The sequence below is a fragment of the Cyprinus carpio genome, chromosome B2 (assembly GCF_018340385.1).
Source record: "Cyprinus carpio isolate SPL01 chromosome B2, ASM1834038v1, whole genome shotgun sequence".
NCBI lineage: Eukaryota > Metazoa > Chordata > Actinopteri > Cypriniformes > Cyprinidae > Cyprinus > Cyprinus carpio.
Window position 1 is genome coordinate 24,552,616 of NC_056598.1, and position 24,912 is coordinate 24,577,527.

A 24,912-nucleotide genomic window follows, 5' to 3' on the forward strand; every position below is an offset into this window, starting at 1 on the left:
TTGGGCCTTAGTAATGGTCGCCAAGCCTCTGATCCCATAGCAACCGGTCACTTGGTTTTGTAAGGCAGAAGGAGAGGAGAGGACACACACACACACTTAACACACATATCAAACCAAATGTAACACTCCTACAGTTCTGACGGATGCACTGACTATGGCCTACACAGTTCTCTATCTGTTCCCTACAGTTTAAAGAATAATGAGTACTGCAAATCCAAACCTAAATCTAAACCACAGCTCTGCTTCTAAGACCAGATTTAAGTTCCAATGGGAAGTTATCAGAGAAAACAGAGACCGATCAGAACATGGGAGCGATATCCATGAAAAAAAGCTTATATTTTCATCACTTCCACACATAACATACATGAATGAAACGGGCGCCAACATCAACATTAACACCTGATTGGATATGGAGGTAACCATGGATACCGGTCTTGCCTAGCAACAAGGTCGAATGCATACGTTGTAAACCCCGCCTACCTGATAGAACGCACATACCTGCACACTCGCACTCACATACCTGCACATGCTCACATACACAGTCTCTCATTTATCACTATCCACCCACCTCTTATTTTTTTCTTCCTGTTTACGCCCCCATGCTCCCCCCAGCCCGAATCAGCAGGGTCCCTGGAGGGAAAATTGCCGCCTGTCATTGGCTGACTGCATCTCCATGGTGACGCAGCTGCAGCTGTGCTCCAGCAAGGAGCAGAGAAACACAGTGTGTGTAAATCTCGTTCCAGCCTATAATGGTGTCAGATAAATTGAGATGAGAGTTCACTCCAGTCACCTGTGCAGGTGTGTTTAGTTATGCTAAAAATAGACCACTCTACATCATAAAATATCATGCCCACTCTACATCATGCCAGCTCAATTCTAGATTCAGGCCCAGACTAAAAGCTCCTGAGGGCTGCATCCTAAAGAAAATATGTTTCAGTTTGTTTGGCGGTTGCCCTTTCATAACTCAGCAGACTTAAAGAGTTAAAGGAAAATTACAGGTTAAGTTAAGATCCTGTGGTGGTTTGTAATTACCACAAAATAAAAAAGCTCAAATCTGGGTTACAGTGAGGCATGCACTTACAATGAAGGTAAATCTGTGTCAAAATATGTAAATTATGTGTGTTAACCCCCTGGTGCTACTCTTGTGCCAGTGGGGGTTAGACAAACCTTGAATTTATAGGTTTTAGAGGTTTTATGAGGCCTGGTTTCAGAGTATTTGAATATTTTCTCACATTAAAGAATTTGCGATTTTTTGACAGCTGTGAAGCTAAAATTGTCAAAAACTTTTCTGCTTTTTTTTTAAAGCTGGATGGCTGTTAAATTTCATGACATTTCTTAAAGGTTTAGCCCAAAATAAACAAATCAAAGATGACAGTTTGACATATCAGTGCCTAAAGAACTGCCTGATGTATACCTAATATAGGAGATGGCAGAAGATGGAAGTTGGCTTGTGTGATCAGATGAGGCAGGTCAAGTTCACACATTCGTAGGTTGCTATGGCCAGGGGTGTAGAAATGATTTCTAAAAATGTTGGGAACACATTTAGCCACAGATCTTTGGGCACAAAATCCTATCTTGCTTTTTTCTGCACAAGTGTTTCAGGAATTAACAAGCACCAAAAAAAGACAAAATCACCACAAAGCACCATAAAAATAGTAAAAAATAAAAATATTTCATGTGCAAAATATATATTAAATCATCCAAAGCCATAGCTTTGTGTGATAATTAATATTAAGGTAGAAAGATTCCAGAGCTTCAATGGATTTAGAATCTCTAGTATTAAAAAAGAAAATTAAATAAATAAATAAAATATTATTATTAACAAGAGTGTATTTTATTATAATCATTTAAATTAATATTATGTATCCATATTTTTATCTGTAGATTTTTCCTATTTGTTGTTTGAATATGAAGAAATAGTTCCAAAAAATTAGAAAATCTGTCTCACAGCTCTCAAATATCATTTAAGCATTCACATATTTAAACTTCACACCTTTTGTTTCTGTCCTGTGTTGACTTATTTACTATTAAAACAAAAAGTTTAAGAAGGACATATTTAAAGGTTTGTCCATTTTTTTTTACCCAATAACCATTAGTAATATCACAGTCATAATTTGCTACTTGCTTGCAGGGGACCTTAAAATATAATGATCATCTCCTGATAAACCAGCAGGACCGTTATGATGAACACCTCACCTACATTAAACATATCCTGTCTTCAGCCCATTCTAACTGAAGAGTATTTAAATATTCATAGGATTTCATGAATAATGCAGTACCTGTGTGGTGATCCAGGCTGCTGAGAGGCTGATCGGAGCTCAGCTCCTCCCTCCTCCTATCAAGGAAACATGACAATTGATTCTGTATTTGTGATTAAGAATGTCATATAGAATGATCAATATGGACTGCCATCTGCTGGAATACACACACATCCACAACAGCTGCACACTGGTGGGGGAGGGGTTCTCACTGTTGTTGCCAAGCAACAGCAGATACACCATTCTCAGGATTGTGACTGTATGGGGGAAATGAGAGAGAGAGTTAAAAATAAAATTAAAACTTCTGTGTAAAACTGCCTTCAAAATTGTTTTATTCATGCTGTAGTTGTCAGGTTAACAAGTGAACGGTTAGTTGTGACCAGGTTGTGACATCTTATATATATATATGATGTGAAGCAAATATTGTTTTAAAGGGATACTCCACCCCAAAATGAAAATTTTGTCATTAATCACTTACCCCCATGTCATTCCAAATCCGTAAAAGCTCCTTCGTCTTCGGAACACAATTTAAAATATTTTGGATGAAAACCAGGAGGCCTGTGACTGTCCCATAGACTGCCAAGTAAATAGCAATGTCAAGGTCCAGAAAAGGTATGAAAGTCATCGTCAGAATACTCCATCTGCCCTCAGACGTGCAATCTGGGTTATATGAAGCGATGGAAAGATTAGACACTGCATACAGAAGAGCATCCACAGCATACTGTGATATGGAGAGACACAGAGGAGACCGTTGACAAAGGAATTGTTGAATAAAGTCGTTATTTTTGTTTTCTTCGCTTACAAAAATTCTTCCCGTTGCTTCATATAACCCAGATTGCACGTCTGAGGGCAGATGGAGTATTCTTATGATGACTTTCATACCTTTTATGGACCTTGACACTGTTATTTACTTGGCAGTCTATGGGACAGTCTCAAGCCTGCAGGTTTTCATCCAAAATATTTTAAATTGTGTTCTGAAAACGAAGGGAGCTTTTACAGATTTGGAACGACATGGGGGTAAGTGATTAATGACAAAATTTTCATTTTGGGGTGGAGTATCCCTTTAACCAATTTCTGCATGTCTATACAGAAATTGGCTTTCGAAAATAAACCTTCCCTCAGAAATATTCACTGAAAGAATAATAAAAGTGTGACCACTAGCCCCAGTCACTTCCCTTAGGCTATACATTTTTAATTTTCTTATAAATATTAACGTAAAGGAATAGTTCACCCAAAAATTAAAATTCTGTCATTAATTACTCACCCTTGTGTCATTCTAAACCTGAAAGACCTTCGTTCATTATCAGAAAACAAATAAGGATATTTTTGATGAAATCAGAGAGCTCTCTAACCCTGCATAGACAGCAAGGGTACTAAAACCCCGAAAGTTCAAAAGCCCAGAAAGGTACTCTAAACATCAACAAAATTGTCCATGTGACATCAGTGGTTCACTCGCTACGAAAATATTTTTCTGTGCAAAGAAAACAAAAATAATGACTTTATTATACAATGCTTTGTTCAACAATGTTACTTTCCATAATAGCGCTAAGGTGAAACGGAGGAGAAGAATAGAAATTATTCTTGTAGCTTTGTTAAACTACAATTGAACTCCTAATGTCTGATGGAATGTTTTAATAATATCCTTACTACATTTCTGTCCCTTGACCATGATAGTAGCCTTGCTGTCTATGGAGGGTCTGAGAGCTCTCGAATTTCATCAAAAATAAATATCTTAATTTTTGTCCCAAAGATGAACGAAGGACTTATGGGTTTGGAACAACATGAGGGTGAGTAATTAATGACAGAATTTTCATTTTTGGGAGAACTATACCTTTAAAATATTGCTAAAAAAAAAAAAAATCTTGATGGACATGTTGTGTGTCAACTAACCATGTGTGAGCATCCAGTGCTGAGGAAAAATCTGCAAACTGTTCACAGATGGCTTGTCAAGTAACAAACACATCATCCTTACACACAGACACACACACACACACCCTACAGTGCCACAGCTGAGGTCGTATTTGTGCCAGTTTTCAGGCATTTTAACTCTTTGATCTTCGACCGATAATATCAATTCCCTTTCTAATTCTCTCTCTATTTTCCCATTCTCACATATACACTTTATCACACTCAACATCAAAGCTTTGCACTGTTCACCATGGCAACTGCCTCCATTCAATTTTATCCCTCAGTTAAATAAAACAGCACGAGAATCACAACATCCCTGATTGGCTGTCAAGAGTGAGACAGGAGTGATGTGATTCTTAGCCCCGCCCACCCGTCAGAAATACAGTCGGAAGAAGCGTGTCCGACTGACAAGATGGAAACTCCATCTGTTTCCATGGAGACAACACCTACGTAAGGAGAGTGGGTTGAAGAAAAACTAGAGAAAAAACCCAGTTTAAACATTACATCAATTCAGTAAATAATAAAATAAATTCTAATTTACTATGTAAATAAAATTTTCTTTACTACTATTAACAATTACTACTATTAAGAGAGAGATTGTATTACACACATGCACACAAATTTGACTCGTATTTCTTCAGTCATTTGACCGGTGGTGCAGGCACAACTGAGTCAACCTCGCCCTCTACAGGACAGACCTGCACTGCCATCTTTACGTGTGTGTATAATGTGTGTATAAAATATACATGTTATTTGTGACCCTGGACCACAAAACCTTAAGTAGCATGGGTATATTTGTAGCAATACCCAAAAATACATTGTATGAGTCAAATTGATCACTTTTCTTTTATGCCAAAAATAAGTAGGATATTAAGTAAAGATCATGTTTCATGAAGATATTTAGTAAATTTCCCACCATTAATATCAAAACTTAATTTCTGATTAGAATTATGCATTGCTAAGAACTTCATTTGTACAACTTTAAAGGCGATTTTCTCATTATTTTAATTATTTTTTTTTTTTGCACCCTCAGATTCCAGATTTTAAAACAGTTGATTATCAGCGAAATATTGTCCAGTCCATACAAACCATACATCAGTGGAAAGCTTATTTATTCATCTTTCAGATGATGTATAAATCTCAATAAATAACCGTTATGACTGGCTTTGTTGTCACATATATTCAGTTACTTAATATTTAATTTAAAAACTATATTTTTTAATTAATATAACTTCATTTAATTAACCTAAGGCTATGTGGGACAGGAACACAACCTCATTTAAAGAAACAGTCAAAAAATCTGCCATCTTTGACACGTCACATACCTTCATTGGAAAATCCTTGACAATCTTCATCGTTCTCCATAGTTTGTCTTGAGGCATGAGAATATTCTCTTAATGCAACGTCATGCTTTATCTGTAAAATAATTTTGTCTCTGTAATAATGTATATAATCCAGGTGTTTTTGCTTTAGTGTATCTAAACATCTAAACAAAACGCAAGAAATTAGTAAAAGTGCAGACTGAGAAAGGAATTTGTTAAACATACCTTAATTCGACATCAGTTGCTTTAAGCAAAATTGCAACACTCCTAATAAAGTCAAAACAATAATAGTGCAATCTAAAATATATTTATGAAATGTTCATGTCACATCAGGTTCCCTTCCGAGGGAACTTCGAACTCCTCTAGAGGTCACTATGGGGAACACCTTCAGTGTGACTGGTGTCTGAAGCATACATCTAAACACAACAATGGCCCTGTCCCAAATGGAACCCTTCATGTGCGGTTTTAGGTTTGTCAGGCTAATCTGCTGAAAGACAAAGCAGAGGGTGTTTAGGCTGATGAGTTGTTTGATTTGGTTGGGGAGATAGGTATTGGTATGTCTGGCTATAACAAGCAGGCCGTCACTGCCATTGGCAGATTAATGGCAGCCATGGTGGTTACGGAGAGACATCTGTGGGTGAATTTAGTGAATATCAGGTCAAAAGAGAAGGGCTTTCTTCTTGATGTGCCGGTTTCCCCCTTCTGAGTTTTTCAGCACTTCCGTCAAGATGGTGGTTGAGAAGTTTAAGGAGGCCAAGACGCGCTCAGCTGCCTTTAAATCCTTCATTCCATGAAGGTCCAGGTCTGAGCAACAAAGCGGTCCTGGCCCGTCTCGATCTAAGGATCAAAGGCGGTCTCAGAAGACTAGTGTCGTGACTCGCGCCCCTCCCCCACCTGCGGGTAGGGCTCAAAAGGGGCATGGGTCTAAGGGGAGATTTGAGCTTCTCTCCTGACTGAGGCTAGGTAGGAGCCTCCTGCACTAGCATTGCAGTCTCTTATGCTGGGCCTATGATATTTTGGCTAGTTTCCATGTTTCCTATAACTACCTACTGATGGTACGGACCCTAGTGCTCTCCGGACTTCGCTTTCAGCCTATATCCATGAGCCTGAGTCATGCGCGGGAGCCATGCTTGGGCAGTATGATCCATTTCATCTACTCCACTGCTAGTTTTTGTGTATTCAATACTAGCCTTTTTTTTCTGCAGCACTACTCGGACCTGTTCTGTTTTCTGACTTTTTAGGTTTGACCCCCCTGCTAAGTCAGGACCTCCTGCGGAAGCATCCCAGCATCAGGTCCCCAGTATAACGCTGCAACCTTAGGACTTGCGGGTCCTTCTCGCAGGCTAGTACTCTTCTGAGTACATGCTTCAGGACATGCTCTGGCCAGGGTGCGCTACTCATCTCTCATCCTGAGGGGTCTCCTGATATTTGAGTTTTTTCTTAACCATCATGCACGTTCTCTGAGCTAGAGCTCCTCTTGCTGAGGCATTGAGGAGCATAACACTCCATAGACAGTCAGGTCTGCGGGTCCTCCCAGTCACACTGACCCTATGGTTGAACCAGTAATTGCCCCTCTGCGGAGTGGGCTTGAGTACACTGCGTTCCCTGAGGTATGAGAGATTTGTGTTTCTGTGAAAACCCCTCTTGTATGTTTCTGCTCAGAGGAGAGGTGTGATCTGTGTGTGTGTGTGTTTTTATGGTGTCACAATTTTTTTTGATTTTATATGGTGTTGTTGTTGTGGGGGAAGTGTGGGGGAACAATAAACATAAAATTACTCAAGAGTTATTTTTGAAGGGGACACAAATAATACAGCTAAAATTGTACTTGTAAGGATATGTATACACAGAGGAATGGCTTACTACTATTAGTGCAGCAGGGAGATCGTGCCAAATTAGACAACTTAAAGCTGTTGTGGTCACCGTGAAAGTGCTTGTGTCCATTGTAGACATTACTATCCATCAAAGTGTTGCCAAGTCCATGGTTTTCCTGTGGAATTGGACTTGTTTTTCATGTCCACGGGTTGAAGCAATTCCAATAATGGGCATTTTAGCCCCTGGAACGTGATTTTTACAGGGGCCCCTTTGAAATGAAGATAGTTTGGGCTAGTTTTGGGTAGCAGTTGGGTGGGTTTTGTTATGAAAACCTGGCAACACTTTCCCTCAAGCAGGTAATGTTATTATTGCGAATATTGCAGACTCATCAAAAAGTCATGCCAGGTGGCTGGGTCATCTCCTGCCTCTCTGGTAAGTTGCTTGTTAAGTGAGCTAGCTGTACTCCCCTCTCCATGAAGGGCCTCTTGCAAGCACTCCACTCCCTTCGGGGCATCTGTGAGCAGATGCTACAGAGTCTGTTCTGTGAGCGTGGCACAGTCAAGTAGGGCTCCTAGGCTGGTTTAATACAGCTTCAGTTACCCCTTAACCAACGGTGTTTCTAAATCCATGTTATGGTAAGTGCACACGCTGAGCTTCTGTGCACTTTGTAAAATCCACATTGTGGTCTAAAATCCTGTATGTTAAGGGTTACACGCTGTCAGCCTCGTTCCCTGTTATGGAAATTTTTAATTTTGTTGTTTGATTGCATTAATCTCATTTAAGGAATTTCCACGACATCCCTTTCTAAGAGTTGGTTTAGGCCCCGGATCTCACCTTGGGCTCCAATCAACTTATGTATCTCTGTTGATACATTTCTAAACAGGGTGTTGGTACCAAAAATCTTTTGAGTCAGTTCTTTGAGCAGGTTTATTCAGAACAGGTGCTAGCCCCCCTGGATGGAAGGCCAGGATCTGGTTTGATTTTTAGACACCTGGCCATATCCCCTTAATGGAATCTCTTTCTTCTGATTCTAAGCCTCGAGCTCTGCCCTAGGCTTAGGCTTCCTAGCCCAGCCCTTAACAGGTAAGTTCTTTTAGGTAATGCAGGGATAATGTCACTGACAGACGTCAAGGCATCTTTGGGGTAACTCCCATGACTATGGTAGAGTTGGTACTTAGTGCTCGCTGTGGTTTCTGGCATGCACTTCCATCAGCATGGCAGCATGGGTATAACTGTTCCCCATAGCGACCTCTAGAGGATGCAGTTTGAAGTTCCCTCGGAAGGGAATGTCTCAGGTTACTATGTAACCATGGTTCCCTGAGAAGGGAACGAGACACTGCATTCTCTAATTCCCTCTATTTCACTTCGGACATAAGCTTCAGATGAAGAAGCGGATGATATGCTCTCTCTGCGCGCTTTTATACCGAGGTTGCGCCGGGTGATGCCGTCATAGGCTGTCACTGGCCAATGTTACTGTCGAGTTGAGGTGTATGCTTCAGACACTGGTCAACAAAAAAAGCTGCAGATGGGACCATTTTGGCTTTAAGTGTTGAATAAAATCTGGGTTTAGGGACGTTAATAATTCTGAGAAGAATCTCAGTGTTACAATATTTCCAACATAACGTGAGGCATTGTCTTGAATGTAAAGAATCAAACATACAGACCTTTATTTAAAGGAAACCCATACCTTTATAAAAAAATTAAACCCCTTTATTGTTTCTCAAATACAAAAGAAATACAAAAAGAAACACAGACAGCAAGAGAGACACTCAGTCAACGGCAGCAGTCTGAAGTACAGCTCAGTCTTTTGGTTGAGTACGCAGTCTGTTTTCCCCGTCGTCTAGGCCAGCTCGCTCTTGTCCGTGACCTCGGCGTGGCTGGTGTCCGAGCCGCCCGGTGCCAGCAGAGTTCTGCGGTTGTAGTGGCCCTTCATGATGCCTGAGTTGTTGTTTTCATTGAGGATTTGTTTCTGTTTCTGCCGGTTGAGGGACTGGACCAGGCCGAGCACCACGGCGGCGAGGGAGTACTGGCCTGTGAGCTTTCTCGGCTGCAGGATGAGCGGGTTGGGCTGCACGCGGCCCAGCAGGAAGTGCGTACGAATCTTGCCTTCCTGTTCGCTGATGCCCTTCACGTAGATCTCGCCTCGGTACTCGAAGGCAAAGCCACGCTCGTTCAGGATGGCGTAGGTCTCCTCTGGGAGCTGGATCTTCCCGCTGACGCCCGTGCTGTCCATGCGACTTGCCAGATTGACCGTCTTCCCCCAAATATCATACTGAGGCTTCTTAGCGCCGATCACTCCAGCCACCACAGAGCCGTGAGCCATACCTGAGGAGAGAGAAATCAGCATATCTCACTGTTAAAAAGACATGCATTTCAGCCTTCTAATAGAGGGCTATTGAGAAAGTAAACAGTAAAAAATCTGGTCCCATTTCATATTAGGTGGCCTAAATTAATCATTTGATACAATGTACTTATTATGTACATACATGTTTTTACATTGTACATACATTTTAAAAAATACCTTACATCTGTAATTTGTAATCAGTTTCTGTAATTACATTTAAAATTACACTGTTGACCCATCCACTTAACCCACCCTTAAACATACCCAATAACACCAAACCTTATCTGTATCCCACCTCAATAGCAGTGTTTTGCAATACAATAAGTACATATTAATTAATGCCACCTAATATAAAGTGGGACCACATTTTCATCAGAAAACACTGATTTTGGTCATAATGAATAAATCTTTCAAGACATACCTGAGGTTGTCAAGTAATATTGTGTGCCGATAACAAACATATTTAGAAGGCGATAAGGGCTATACAAACGGGATAAATAATATCATATTTAAATTTTATAAATAAAATGATATTTTAATAAATTTTAAAATGTTATTTATTTCTGTGATGCAAAGCTGAATTTTCAGCAGCCATTAGTCCAGTCTTCAGTGTTGCATGATCCTTCAGAGATCATTCTAATATGCTGATTTGGTTCTTGGCAAACCTCACATCTTATCATTATTAATTGAAAATGTCTGTGCTGCTTATTATTTTTAATACAGAAATTGTAATACATTACTTTGTTTCTGAGTTCAAAAGAACGGCTTTTATTTGAAATAGAAATCCTGTGTAAAATTTTCAATGTCACTTTTATCTAATTTAATGCATAATAAAAGTATTAATTTCTTAAAACTTTACTGACCTCTTACTCACACTTTGGAATGGTAGTCTACAGTCTATTTTTTAGATGCCCTTGAGATAAAAATAATACTAAATAATAATAAAAAGTTTTCAGCATGATTTTTCAAAATAAATCACATGGTGAAGAAATCCATTACCCATGATCCTGAAAGGACACTGACCAGTCAGAGAAGTAACCATGGAAACAGGAATAGTGACTGCCCACTCCCACAAAGCATTGCAAATTACATAATCAAGTCTCCTTACAACCTCAAATATCTTTTGCAATAATATTTCGTAAATAAAATTTCCATCAAAAAATAGTTTTTTTTTTTTTTTTTTTTTTTTTTTTGCTTCAAATAAAATTGTAATATTGTGAATCATCTCAGAGCTCACCATGATTCATGGCTTTGAATATTTTATAAAACTGTTCTGAAATGCCTGTGGAGAAAACAAACAGGCAAAAAACTTCCGGAATCAAGGCTGATCAAAAAATCGGCAGTCACTGTTGTGCTCCATTCTCACTTCCAAAGGTTCTTCTAAATTATTTGTTTGAATCATTTGACTCTTACCGATTCTGAGCTGGAAGTTGTTAAATGAATGTTTGTTGATCTCCTGAATGCTTTCATTCAGAGCAATGGCGAAATCAGCCAGCGCGCACAGATGCCCCCATTTATCCTCACATTGCTATGGTAACACACACATATAGAAAGATTAATGCACAAACTAAACTAGACAATACAGGCTTATAAGACATCCAGTAATATCTGCTTTAGTATGCACAAGTGTATAGATTTCTGTAGGTGTGTGTGTGTGTGTGTTTTCATACTTGTTTCTCAGGAGACAGTCCTGACACGGCCATGTATGTGCTGCCGATGGTCTTTATCTTCTCGATGTCCTGAAATCGCTCCTCCCCTAGCAGCTGCAGAGAGACAGTCTTTCAGATATGACAGCCTACATATGTAGCATTAAACATTCAACAGCAGCTTCTGAGCAGGTGTGATGGATTTGTGTGTCTTAGAGAGAATCATTCATATTAAAGAGATAGTTCAGCCTAAACTGACAGTTCTGTCATTATTTACTTTCCCTTATTTCATTACAAACCTGTACGCTGTAATTTTGGTCATTGAATATGTTTGGATCAACATGGGGGGTTATTGTTGAACTATGCCTTTAAATAAGTGCATATTTGTGCTGGTAGAATTCTGACCTCATCAAAATCAGCGATGATCTCGTTGAGCAGCCGCAAACACTCCACACCCTGATTATTCATCTCAGTCTGTGAGTAAAAGTCAGCAAAGCCCGGAATGGAGGCGAACATCACTCCCACAGAGTCATATGACTGCGAGTAGAGTTCCTACGGATGGAGATCACACGTTAAAAACCTCCTCGCTGGAATGAGGTCGACCTCAGAGTTTTCTTCAATTTGACACAAATGAGCTTTAAAATGACAGATGTGAATGCATATAAAAATGTGGGTCCAATGAACTTCAGAATATATGCACAATGGGTGACTTTTTAAAACTCTCCACTAGAGGACAGTGTTGCTTTATAACAAACACTAGAACAGAAGGCAGAACCATGCATCTGATAACGCTGATATCTGATATATAATGCCAATAAAACACATACATACATATAGTAGTGCTGTCAAACGATTAATCGCGATTAAGCACATAAGTTTTTGTTTACATAATGTGTATAATGTGTATATATATATATGTGTGTGTGTGTGTGTGTGTGTGTGTGTGTAACAATGTATTACATTAATAATGTTAGATTTAATTAATGAATAATATAAAATAATGCAATATAATATATTATAATACAATATAATATTACAGATATATATATGCAATTTCTCTTCTTAAAAACAAAGAAGTGTCGCAACAAAAAGTGTAAGGGCCACCTGCAGGTTTTTGTTACCTGCGATTAAATAAATGGTAAAAAAAAAAAAAGTTTATGTTTATAAAATAATAATAATAATAATAATAAAGATATAAAAAGTTATTTCAAATTATTTCTGGCAAAAAATTATGAAATGCCAAAAACACACAACCAAATTACATTACATTACAAAAAACATTTTAATTAAAATTTAAATGGATAATAATATAATATAAATTATTTTATAGCAAAAAATAAATAAAAAAATGCAGCAAAAAGTATTGCAGTGGTATAAAAAAATTATGTATGTGAGCAATAATTATAAGACAGAACACAAGACACACAGGTCCTGTGTAAACAAACTCTAAACAGCCTTAAAAATTCATAGCTTAAAGACACTTTCCATATACACATGGCTATGCACAGACCTCACAGGTGACACACTACATACACACATACCACACCTTTCAAATTAGGTGTACAATTCATATAAAGTGTGTGAGTAATTACGTACATTTAAGGTGTAAAGTGTGCAAGCCACAAGGCCACTGCTCTAACTACTTTGCAGTTTAAAGGGAGAGCTGTGGTCAATAACATGATCAATATTAGAGGAGGTTAAACTCTCTCAATACACCCCAAACATTCAGCATCACACCGATACGCCCCACTGACGCATGATGTCATCACTGCATGCCAGTACTGCTGAGAGATCATTTGTATAAAAAGTCAGTGACTGCTGAAGACAAGTGTAGAAAACAGGTAATAATAAACTTAATAAGTGTTAGTCACTGAAATAAATGACCGCAGTGCCCTTTAAGAGTGGCAGGTTTTGTGTATGCGTGTGTGAGGAAGAGGGATAATTTTCTCATCTTAATAAAAGCAGAGAGTGACGTAAATTATAGTTCACACACTCAAGCGCAGACACACACACACAAACACACACACACACACACACATACACATTTAGCGTCAGCAGTTAAATCATGCCTCAATACTCCACCTGATTATAAATGAATGGGATAATTAAAGCAACTCAATATAATCTCTCTCTCTCTCTCTCTCTCTCTCTCTCTCTCTCCCACACACACATACACAAGCTTAATGGATGCATTTTTTATCTGTGAGTTATACAGCTCCATTATTTAGCCTCCCTATTGTCTGATTGACTGACAGCGGAACATTCCAGAAATAAACAGAAGAGTCACGTCAGGACAAGAGAGCACATAAACACACAGCCTGCCTTCACAAAAAGAAAGAAAGGAAAGAAGGAAGAAAAAAGGAAGAAATGAAGGAAGGGAGGATGAAAGGAAGGAAAGAAAGAAAGGTAGGAAAGAAAAGAAAAAGAAAGAAACTAGCAAAACAAAAACATGACTGCCAGAAGAAAAACAATCTATGTTACAGAAAGTATCAGAATGTATTTCAACAAGCTCAGTAAAATAAAAAATACAAGTTCAGTGTAATTAAAAAAATTGATTTGACCCAATATAAACTACCTTTCAAAAGATTTTTTTGAATGTTTTTAAAACAAGTCTCTTATGCTGAAATACTTTTTAAAATAATAAAATAATAATACAGTATAACATTACATTAAACACAGCAAAAACAGTAATATTGTGAAATAATATTACAATTTTAATATATTTTAAAATGTTTTTTAATTATAATTTATCCCTGTGATGGGAAAACTGAATTTTCAGGATCGTTAAAGTTTTCAGTTTCACATGATCCTACAGAAATCATTCTACTATGCTGATTTGGGACTCAAGCAACATTTCTTCTTATTATCACTGTTTAAAACAGTTGTGCTACTTCATATAGTAATATTAGATTTTTTTATGAAAGTAACAGCATTTAATTGAAATAGAAATCTTTTGTAAGATTAGATATGTTTTACTGTCAACTTTGGTCAATTTAATACATCCTTGATGAATAAAAGTATTAATTTCTTCAAAATAAATAAATTTGAATGGTAGTCTGTGTGCTCTCTGTTTTTATGATTTTGCTACCTATGCACAACATTCCAGCTCACTTAACACTTTTGAAGTTTTGTGATAGTAAGGATGCTGTCTTTTTAGGCAGCTCACTAGATTTTGGAACAGAGTTACAGACTTTACCTGTCTGTTTGGTATAGTCTTGTTTTGTCATGTCATTGTCCTCATTTGTAAGTCGCTTTGGATAAAAGCATCTGCTAAATGACTTAATGTAAATGTCATGTATATTAACTATTCATTTGTATAACTTGCTTAATTACTATTGACTTCTGTAGTTAACTGTCATGTCAGTAAAGCACAATAAAGAGGAGGGGGGGTGGTGGTGTTGTTGGTTATTCATCTCCTCCTCCTCATATGATGTTCTTGCTGTCTAAGTGCTGCCATGCTTTTCCTGTCAGACTAAAGGAGTGACACACCCAGATCCATTCTGTCTCTCTACCTCATTGTCTCTGTCTTTCTCCAGGAAGTGGCGTGCGACATGGCTGGGGAGAATGTTCCGGAGCATGTTCTCATTGTGTTCACGCAGCTCTCGCATCTCATTTATCTCTTCCTTCGCCTGTACACGCCATAGGAAGTCCAGACGAGCGGTATACTCCAGCTGAGAGACAGAGAGAATAAAGTTAGTCAGAACTAAAACAGATCACAGATGTGGATGTACGGGTCAGAGAGAAGCTCAATATCTGCCCAGACACACACAAATATCATCTGATCACACTTCAAGACTTCAGACAGACAGTGAGGAACAAAAATATTAATAACATAAAATATATAGCAGGAAGTCTCTTATGCTCACCAAGGCTGCATTTATTTGATCAAAACAGAGAAAACAGTAATACTGTGAAATATTACTACAATTTAAAATTTCTAAAAAAAATTCTAAAATTTTCTATTTCAATATATTTTAAAATGTAATTTATTCCTGTGATGCAAAGCTGAATTTTCAGCATCCATTACTTTAGTCTTAAGTGTCACATAATGCTTCAGAAATCATTCTGATTTGGTGGTGAAGAAACTTGCTGAAAATATTTATTTGCAATTTACAAATTTGTTGAAAAGATTTTTTGGATTTTTGCAGAATTATACACATTTACAATAACTTTTAACCTATTTAATGTGCAGTGGTTGAATAAATGTTACTATCCTCAAACCTTTGTTTTATATATATTTAAAAAGAAAAGGCTTTAAGTTTCAAAGAAGAGAGAGACAAAAAATGGCTATATCTAATAACTGTCAGCAATACTAGGCAGATAAATCGCAAATACACACTCAGCAAACAAAATCCAGTCACTGGAAAAAAGACACACAAAAATCCTAGCAACCAGAAGAGGAAAGCATCTGTAGGTAATCAACAATAGGAAAGATGCACAGATGTGCACTCTCTTCTTAAATGTGCTAAATAACTCATAATCAGAAGTTTTTTTTTTTTTTACAAATGCTTTACAACATTGATTCCAAATGTTCTTATTTAGCTTCATCTTTAAAAATATTCTCAATTTTAATGTAAAAGACTATATTATTTTTACTATTTATAATGCCATCCATTTGCATCAATGTTAACATTTTACTTTATAAGTGCTTTAGCTAATTTTTGTAGATGTGATTTTGGCCCATTGCTCCATGCAGATTTGCTCCGGTTTGTTGAGGTTAATCAGATTTCATTTTCAAACAGTGCCATATTCTCAGCTGAATTATACTAGTCTTTAACTAGACCACTGCAGGTTATTCACATTTTTGTTTTTGAACAAGTTAATTAAAAAGTGAATTTGGCTTTGGGATCATCATTCTGCTAAAATCATCAGGCTTTTGGCAGACTTCTCATCCATTCCTCCCACTGATTTAAGTTGATGCCGAGCCCCAGAGTGAGATACCATAAACCTCGCTACCAAACTACACTGAATGAATAACTTGTTTTACATTTGGACAGCACATATAAATGTATTTCTTCTGGTTAAGTTGGCTCTATTTACACCTGGTATAAAGATTGATCTCGGGTGATCAGATCAAGTGTTCAGGTGATACATTTTTGCTGTTTATATCTGGACAAGTGCCTCAGATGAGTCTCCTGATCTGTGTAAAAATCTCCTTTTGTCCTCAAGCAACACGAGTAGATGATGACATCATTTTTGACATCACTGTTTTATTTCTTTCATACACTGTACGCAGTAAGTACCCTTAAATGCTTTGGCAGTGTCATGACCCTTTGTGGTACGTCTCGACTCTAACAGGAAGTGAGCTGTGCTGCGTTTCTGATATCTCTGTTCAGCCTGGCTTCCATCAGCTCTCTTCCAGCCAAAGAGCTCCAACAAGGTCCCCCTTAATTAAGCAGCAACACACGCTCATCTGCATACATTAATATCTAGCTTTAATTGGAACTGTTTCACAAAGGCGTCCAGATTGAAAAATTAATTTACTAACAGTCAGGGTGTGATGTAAGTGTTTATGCATGTGTATGAGTGTAAAATGCATGTGTGTGTGTGTGCATTTATTTGCGAATGCTCTCAAAGATGATTTTATGAGGAGTAATTATGCAAGTGGGGCAGACAGGGGTGTACGACTGTCTAACTGATTATTAAAAACACATCAACAAGACTAACCTCCATTAACCTCTAAAACACATGCACACACACAGAGATGGACGCACACACTCAGACATTAGACAATTAAGGCAGTGCATATCAAGCAAATTACATTTGACAAAAGAAAACTGTATGAAAAGAGTTTAATACAAATGAGTTTTAAAAGTTTTAGGTGTCTTGGGAGGGACGGTTTTGAATCTAGCTACTGTGTGAAGTGGTCGGGGACTTTATCGCTATCAGAACAGTAATTTAAACGGTTAAAGTCTGGCTGGTGGAAGAGCAGCTGTTACAATAGTGGCTAAAATTAATGCATTGTGTTATTCATGATAAAATTATGTGCTAAGCGCTTCGGTGGTGACGTTCAAGGCTCTCACGCAGAAGATAACACAAAAGTTATATCCCTCATGCCTTATTCCCTTGAGCAAGGCATGTACCTGCATTCACAGTTTAATCAAGGGGAACATGTGCTGAATTTACACCATTTTATTACCTTTCAGAGCTCAGTAGACTCATTGGAGTTCTCCATTTATAGAACGAATCTACTTTGTCCTAGATTTTACTCCTAAATTCTTTAGAAAGACTAAAGAGACACACTAAAGGCTCTGTTTTTAATATCAGTGCTGTATACACTGCAAAAATAACTTCTTTGTATGTTTTAATTATTCCGTTTTGTAAAATTTCTTAAAATCCTTAAAACAAGACACTTTCTTGAGAAGCCATAACGCATAATATATAAAGACTTATTTTCAGGGGGGAAAAAGTATATTTTGTTTTACTCCACTGATAAATTTTTAAAGGAGCCCCTAAGAGGACAAAAATATGACATGAGAGGGAAAATTATATTTCAATGCTTTTGCGTTAGCTCACAAAACATTTAAATTCTCTTGCAAAAGTATTGCATTGCCCCAAACTTTGTTTGATCACAAAAGTATTTTTTTCCTCATATTATTTCCATCACAAAAGTTTTGTGAGCATCAAAAAACCACTGAAATATAATTTTCCTACCATCTCAGTGTTTCTCCCCATTACCATGTCCCAATAGGGGATTTATTTATTTATTGTTTTTTGTTTCAAGTAAAAAATAATTTCTAAAAAGTGAATAAAACAACTAGCGAATTAAGACACACTAAGAGGGCCCCTATTATGTACCTTTTTACAAAATGTAATATAAGTGTCAGGTGTCCCCAGAATGTGTCTGTGAAGTTTCAGCTCAGAATACCCCACAGATAATTTATTATATCATTTTAAAAAATACCTATTTTGAGTAGAAGCAGAAACAGGCTGGTTTTGTGTATGTCTCTTTAAATGCAAATGAGCTGCTGCTCCCCGCCCCCTTTTCCAGAATAGATATCTCAGATACTCTGCTAAAAAACATCTGTTTGGTTTTGATTATTATGTCTATCGCACTGAAATCATGCGTTTTAAAGCCATAACAGTTTAAACTTCTGATATACGGTGATATACAGCTGGGAAATAAATCACGTTTATATTAGATCTGTGTATTAAATGATAGCAGTGTAATATACAGTACCAATAACTGCTGTCTACGCTGATGATATGCCCCAAATAATAAAATAAAAGCAGAAAATCACTCTGATGAAAAAAGAGACATTTCTTACTTGAATGCTGCTTTTAAATGTTCTAGCGTGAAGATAAATGTGGCGGATTGTGTGCGGCTCACTCATGGGGGGGTCTCTGCTAATATGGCACTGTCTGTCAACAGGGGTGGGGCTTGTAAAATGTGACATCATATTTTATGGATTCTGCTAATGGCTTGTTCTGAGAGACTGCTTATGATTTATGGGGATTAAAAAAGGAGCGGGCAGATTTTTATCATTATAGGTTGTTTGTGTACACACTGCCAACACACATTTATGTTCAAACATCAAGTAAAAGTGGATTTTGCATAATAGGTGTCCTACAAATTTGTGATAAATGCAGGATAACAAGCATTAATGACTTGTGCAGTGTTGCATCAAGTAATTATCTTGTTTTACACATTTTGAGAAATTTTAATTATTTATTAATTAATTAATGATTTTTCTTATTAAATATAAAGATATTTTTGCAGTGTAGAAGCAATTAAATGATAACATAGTTTTAAATAACTGTACAGTAGGGTTCAAAGGATGAGAGCACAAGTTATACCTTTGATTAAAAAGTAAATAAAATAGAACATACATTTTTAAAACTCATTTAACAACACAACATGTCTGCTCTTTTTTTCAAAATCCTAAAACCCTTTTAAATTGAATGTTGGTTCCCAAATAATCAGACCTTTGCACCCCACTGTATATGCAAATAAATGTCTCATAAAAACAACAGCATATGAAGAATAAAGCCTTACACTGAGCTGCAGTGACAGAGTGCTTGTTCATTCATCCGACACACACACACCAAGTTGAGCATAAATAAGAAATGATCAAATCACTGTCCAAGAAACACATGCCAAGTCCCAATCCATAGGCCTAGCAGTGCCAGTGGCACCACCTGCCTAAATGACACGCTGTTGCCATAGATACGAGGAGGGGGTACAAATACGGGCAGGCAGTTTATAGCTGGACACAACACATGGCACAAGCACAAAGCATTTTGGTCATATGTGAGACTCCATGCGCCTTAATCAGAGTGGCGCCAACACCACACACACACACACACACCTACACAAACACAGCAGCGCTCATTTTTCTTTCTCTCTCGCTCATCACCACTCGGACCGGCTCTTTCCCCTGATCTACGGCATCAAAGACAACAATCAGTAGAGTGAACTTAAAAAGCTCCACACACACGGTGCACCAGAGAGAGAGCATGGCTTTTATATATTGACTGTGAGACCTTATGAAGCAGCCAATAACTTGCAGCCGTTTCTTAGAAACGTGACATTATAAAATAGGCACTGAATGGCCCCTGATCCGCTGTCAGGTTAGTGTTTGTGTGTGTGTGTGTGTGTCTGTTACCTGTTGGCCGTGGTAGAACACAGCTAAAAGGAACATCGCCATGAGAAGCAGAGACGTTTCCTTGGTTCCCAGGAAGCTTTTGCTGTAACCAGAGAAACAGGACAGAAAGTCTCATGAGTTCTGCAGCATGTTTATAATGTCCACAGTGCAGTTAGCTAAGAGAAACATCTGTCATAAATGTCATAAAGAGCCTGGATGATATAATCACAGTGTACACTGTTTGTCAAACACTTATGATATCTGTTAAGAATTTGTTTGTAAAGGGGTCATGAACTGCATGAATTACTTTGTACTGTTCTCTGAGGTCCACTTTTGTTTTGGTTTTTTTTATACATCAAAAAACAATTTAGAAGTAAAAGGCTATTTTGTATCCTGATTTTAACCCCCTCATCAGTACACTCTTTTTGAATAGACGTGGCGGATTTTAGACTCTGAAGTAAATGCCCACTGCTAAGATTGGCTAATAGTTGTGTATGTTTGACAGCCTACATCCTTCATAGATGGACACTGCTGTGATAAGTTAAAATGCATAAATAATTTTTGTATTTAGGAAGTTGTGTATGTTTGATAGCATTGAATTAGTTAGTTGCCATATAATAAAAACAGTTACTCGCACTTATGTGTTGAGACATTACTGTCGGATTCAATACAGCCGGAACAGCATTGTCTTTTAGTTTCAATCTTTCTGAAAATCCTGCATCATATTGTGCCCTGTTTGCAAATGAATCTTACTGATGTGGTCTGGCACTTCATTAAAAATAAAAGTTCATCAAATAAAGTTTATCGTTTGGCTTCTAGATAGACCTGCGTTCGCCCCTCTCGTTATTTACACTACATGCGTGAATCGGTGGGCGGGGCTAAACAGGCAGTGATGTAGAAGCAGCCGTGGATCTTCTTCTGTGGAGGCAGTGCTTATCCACGCTATTAGATCATAGAGTAGCACATTCCACAAGATGCCGTTTTGACAGACTGGCTTCAATTTACGAAGGCTGCATTTATTTGATACAATTTTTAAGTTGTATTTGTGATGTTGTGAAATATTATTACAATTTAAAATAACTCTTTTCTATTTTAAAATATTGTAACCATGTAATTTATTCCTGTGATGGCAAAGCTGAATTTTCAGCATCATTACTCCAGTCTTCAGTGTCCCATGATAATTAAGAAATCATTCTAATATACTAATTTGGTGCTCAAGAAACATTTGTAATTATTATCAATGTTGAAAACAGTTGTGTTGCTTAATATTTTTGTGGAAACTATTTTTTCATAATCTTTTGACTAACCTGAAGTTCAAAAGAACAGCATTTATTTGATATACAAATCTTTTGAAGAAAAGAAGAAAAACAAAAAAAAACAGACTGACCCAAACTTTTGGCAGTGTGGGTGGTAAAAGAAGTGCATGTGCATGTCATCCGACAGCAAAATTGCAACCCTTTCAGGGTTTAAACCTATAAACTTACAGCTGCCAAGTTAAATTTTTGACCACAAGGCCACACCACCCACATTTACTTTCTGGTTTAGAGTTTGAGGTGTCCTTTTCATTAAGACATTGGCGGAAGACAGAAATTTATGATAGGCTGACGTCAATCATAAAACTTGCAGAATTCTATTAAAACACTCGCAGACTGCTACTTTAGAAACAGCATGACAGTTATTGCTCTTATAGTTGGTCCACGTCATCTTACGAACATGCTTGAGTCATCACAACTACGTCCATACTGTTAAAGTGTGATGTATAATTTTGCTCTTTATATTTATTCCTTAATGGCTCCTGAATGGCACAACGTGGGAGTTAGCATACCTCTGATTAAGTGTAAGTTTGTCATAGCGGATGAACAGTGGTGTGTAGAAGGCCTCGGTCAGCACTGCGTAGATAGCGATCATGATCAGCAGGATGGCCAGCTTCAGAACCGAGTTCAGTCTGAGGAACACTGCACACGTCACCATCGCCAACACTCCAGTAAACACGAAATACTGTCAATAAACGGGCAGACAACCTCTCCATTATCAACCCATCGATGTACAGTGAATAAATTGATTTGAAACAGTTTACACATTTGATAGAATTCTATCAGTCCTTTTAACAGACTGAAACTGGCAAGAAGCTGTGGGTCTGATTGTGTGAGAAGCAGTGGATGAAAAGACCTCTGGGAAGAAGCAGATATCGGGGATTGAGGCAGATGCATTAAACGTCTGGTTCCTGAATGAGACGGATTTATCGAAATCACACCAAAGCTACGATAAAAGAGAAACAGAGTGCTAATGTTAGAGAATTTATTGTATAAAGAGCAATATAATTACATTTCCAATAACTTTCTAGCTATAGGTTTATGTAACTGAAAATGGCTGATATAATATTGTATTGAAAGCAGTAACTGATAATATTCTATTCATATAAATTAAACAATTAAGATCAGATGTTTTAAATATAATTTAGGCATCACAACATTATAAAATACAGTATGAAAAACTGATGTTTACTTTGAAATTTGATAAAGATGAACTTAACTGACAATTAAGTGTTTTTAAAGATCAACTTGATGATGGAAAAAGTCATCTAAATGTAAAAATTAGGTGAGTTATTAAATAAAAAATCTACATTAAATATTGACTAATACAATGCATTTAAAAAAAATTATAATATCAGCCAATAACCAATATGATATTGATATGAGTCAAAATCTGCTAAAGGGCAATAATGGAACAACATAATTTACAACAGGATCTGTATTTTCATTGGTTTAAATAAATGATTTTTATTATAAGAGACAATAAAAATAACTTTGTGCATCAAAACCTCTCCTGGTAAAATAGATAAATAAAAAAATATATAAATAAAAAAGTGAACTTGATTTTCGAAGTCAATGAATTTGCGACAGCTAAATGTAACATTTTTGGCAAGCCAAAGCTGTCAGTCTCTGCGTGACGTAATTTATTTAGGCCATGAAATAAAAAGAATTCTGTAAAATAGTATAATAAACTACGCAAAAAGCATTTTGAAAATTTTATAATACCCAAAAAAGATGTTACATTTAATTACCCGTTTGCAGATTTTGAGCCATGCATTGTGCAATCCTTTGTCACTTTCTATAATGAAAATAAATTAATTTAAACTCCACAGTGGGACTATAATTCTTGAATTGAAACTTTTTCAGCTCACAAATTAAAACTTTATATATCCACGATAACATTTGCAAGAGTATAATGATGAAATTAAAATAAATAAAAAAAGTTTACTCACTATGTTGATCATGGCAGCCAGGAAGTTGATGAGGATGGAGAGGAAGATGACGACGTTCCGTGCAGCGTACGTTTCGTTCACCCAGCAACATGCTTTTCGCAGAACCAGCGGCAAACACTTATAATCCTCCGCCGTTGTCACAATAACAAGACAACAGTGCAGCAAGATGAGGACGGAGAACTGTATCACCATAGTGACCATCCTACAAACATGAGCGATCGCATATTATATGATGCTCTTGTGGGAGTAATCGAATATTCGAGACTGGTGTGGATTAAATTTCATTGAAAAAGCCACATCAAACACTACAGGAAATATTAATCCATGATTTCTATATGCAGTATAAACTTAAACAGATCATATGTCAACCTCAATGTCTGTGGTGGTTATGCCCATCAGTATTATCTACATGTTTTACCTTGCAGAGGGAAGAAAGCTCTGTATTCCAGTGATGAAGAGGAGAACAATGAAGGCACACACAAGATTAGACTTAAACACCTCATCTCGCATCTGGGAATACTGTAGAAGAAACACACACACACACACACACACAGAAAAGTAAGGACAAAAATTCCTCTTCACATGACGACCACAGTGACACCATGAAAGCAATGCTAACCACATAGGAAAGAGCAGGGTAGGCGCTCATAAACACACATACACACAACTCCTGTGCTTTCTGGGTTAGTGAGAGGACGTGTGATGTCAGGGCATCATGGAGGCAAGGCAAACCAAAAATCTCTAGCACAGAGAGTGGCACAGAGTCAAAGGCCAAGCAAGGGGCAAAGGTCAACTCAAACGAGCAGAAATTAGGAAAAGGGAAAGAAACAGAATAAAAAGCATTTTTAACTAAGATGAAAACATGCATGGTAGTGGATCATGAGTAACCCGAAGGCCCGTCTGTGGGCAAATCCTGGTTGTTCAGGAAGAATTAACGTTCATATGATGAACCAAGTTCATCAGAGATGTTGATTAAAACCAATCAATTTGGAGACCAATCCAATCGGCTAAATTCACCGGCTCATTATCCTAAGTGTTGATTTAAATTCACTCTCTTTTTTTTGTCAGAACCTGCTGAACAGATCAGGAAACAACCTTCTTGCCAGACTAATGGCCAGAGCGGCTCTCAAGTTAAAGGGTTAGTTCACCCAAAAATTTAAATTCTGCCGTTAATTACTCACCCTCATGTCATTCCAAACCTGTAAGACCTTTGTTCATCTTTGGAACAAAAATTAAGATATTTCAATATCTTTGTTGTTCAAGGCCCAGAAATGGCACATACATTGTACTCATACAAAGACTGATCATTGAATAAAGTTGTTATTTGTTTTCTTTGGACCCAAAAAGTTTTCATGTGGCTTCATAAAATTATGGTTGAACCACTGATGTCACATGGACCATTTTAACAATGTCCTTACTATGTTTCTGGGTCTGGGAACATTTTGGTGGCGTTGATGTCTATGCAGGGTCAGAAAGATCTCAGATGTCATCAAAAGTATCTTAATTTGTGTTTTGAAGATTAACGAAGGCCTTACGGGTTTGTAACGACATGAGGGTGAGTAATTAATGAAAGAATTTTCATGTTTGGGTGAACTATCCCTTTAACAGTTCAAGAACTGTAGAACGATTTATGAATGAAACGTTCAGACCATGTCATAAAAACAATCTTTTTGGAGTTTTTTTAATCATTTTTGGAGCTGTGGTCACTATATATAAACTGTCACTGAATAACTTGAAGACTCTTCAAAATATAACACTTTTCGTTCCACAGA

The 24,912-nt window shown here is 37.3% G+C and overlaps 1 protein-coding gene across 2 annotated transcripts in view; it reads right to left on the reverse strand.

Moving 5' to 3' along the window:
* Positions 1–8,943: 8,943 nt before the first annotated feature.
* Positions 8,944–24,912, reverse strand: part of LOC109049343 (adenylate cyclase type 8-like) — a 45,168-nt gene continuing 29,199 nt past the window's right edge. For both annotated transcript variants that reach the window (XM_042718792.1, XM_042718793.1), the window contains 10 exons: positions 23,559–23,659; positions 23,141–23,342; positions 22,045–22,134; positions 21,701–21,873; positions 19,897–19,978; positions 14,803–14,961; positions 11,696–11,842; positions 11,315–11,407; positions 11,058–11,172; positions 8,944–9,625 (listed from right to left, as the gene is read on the reverse strand). In XM_042718792.1, the coding sequence (XP_042574726.1) occupies positions 9,141–9,625; positions 11,058–11,172; positions 11,315–11,407; positions 11,696–11,842; positions 14,803–14,961; positions 19,897–19,978; positions 21,701–21,873; positions 22,045–22,134; positions 23,141–23,342; positions 23,559–23,659 (1,647 nt within the window). In that variant the 3' untranslated portion in view covers positions 8,944–9,140. The remainder of the gene's footprint in view (positions 9,626–11,057; positions 11,173–11,314; positions 11,408–11,695; positions 11,843–14,802; positions 14,962–19,896; positions 19,979–21,700; positions 21,874–22,044; positions 22,135–23,140; positions 23,343–23,558; positions 23,660–24,912) is intronic.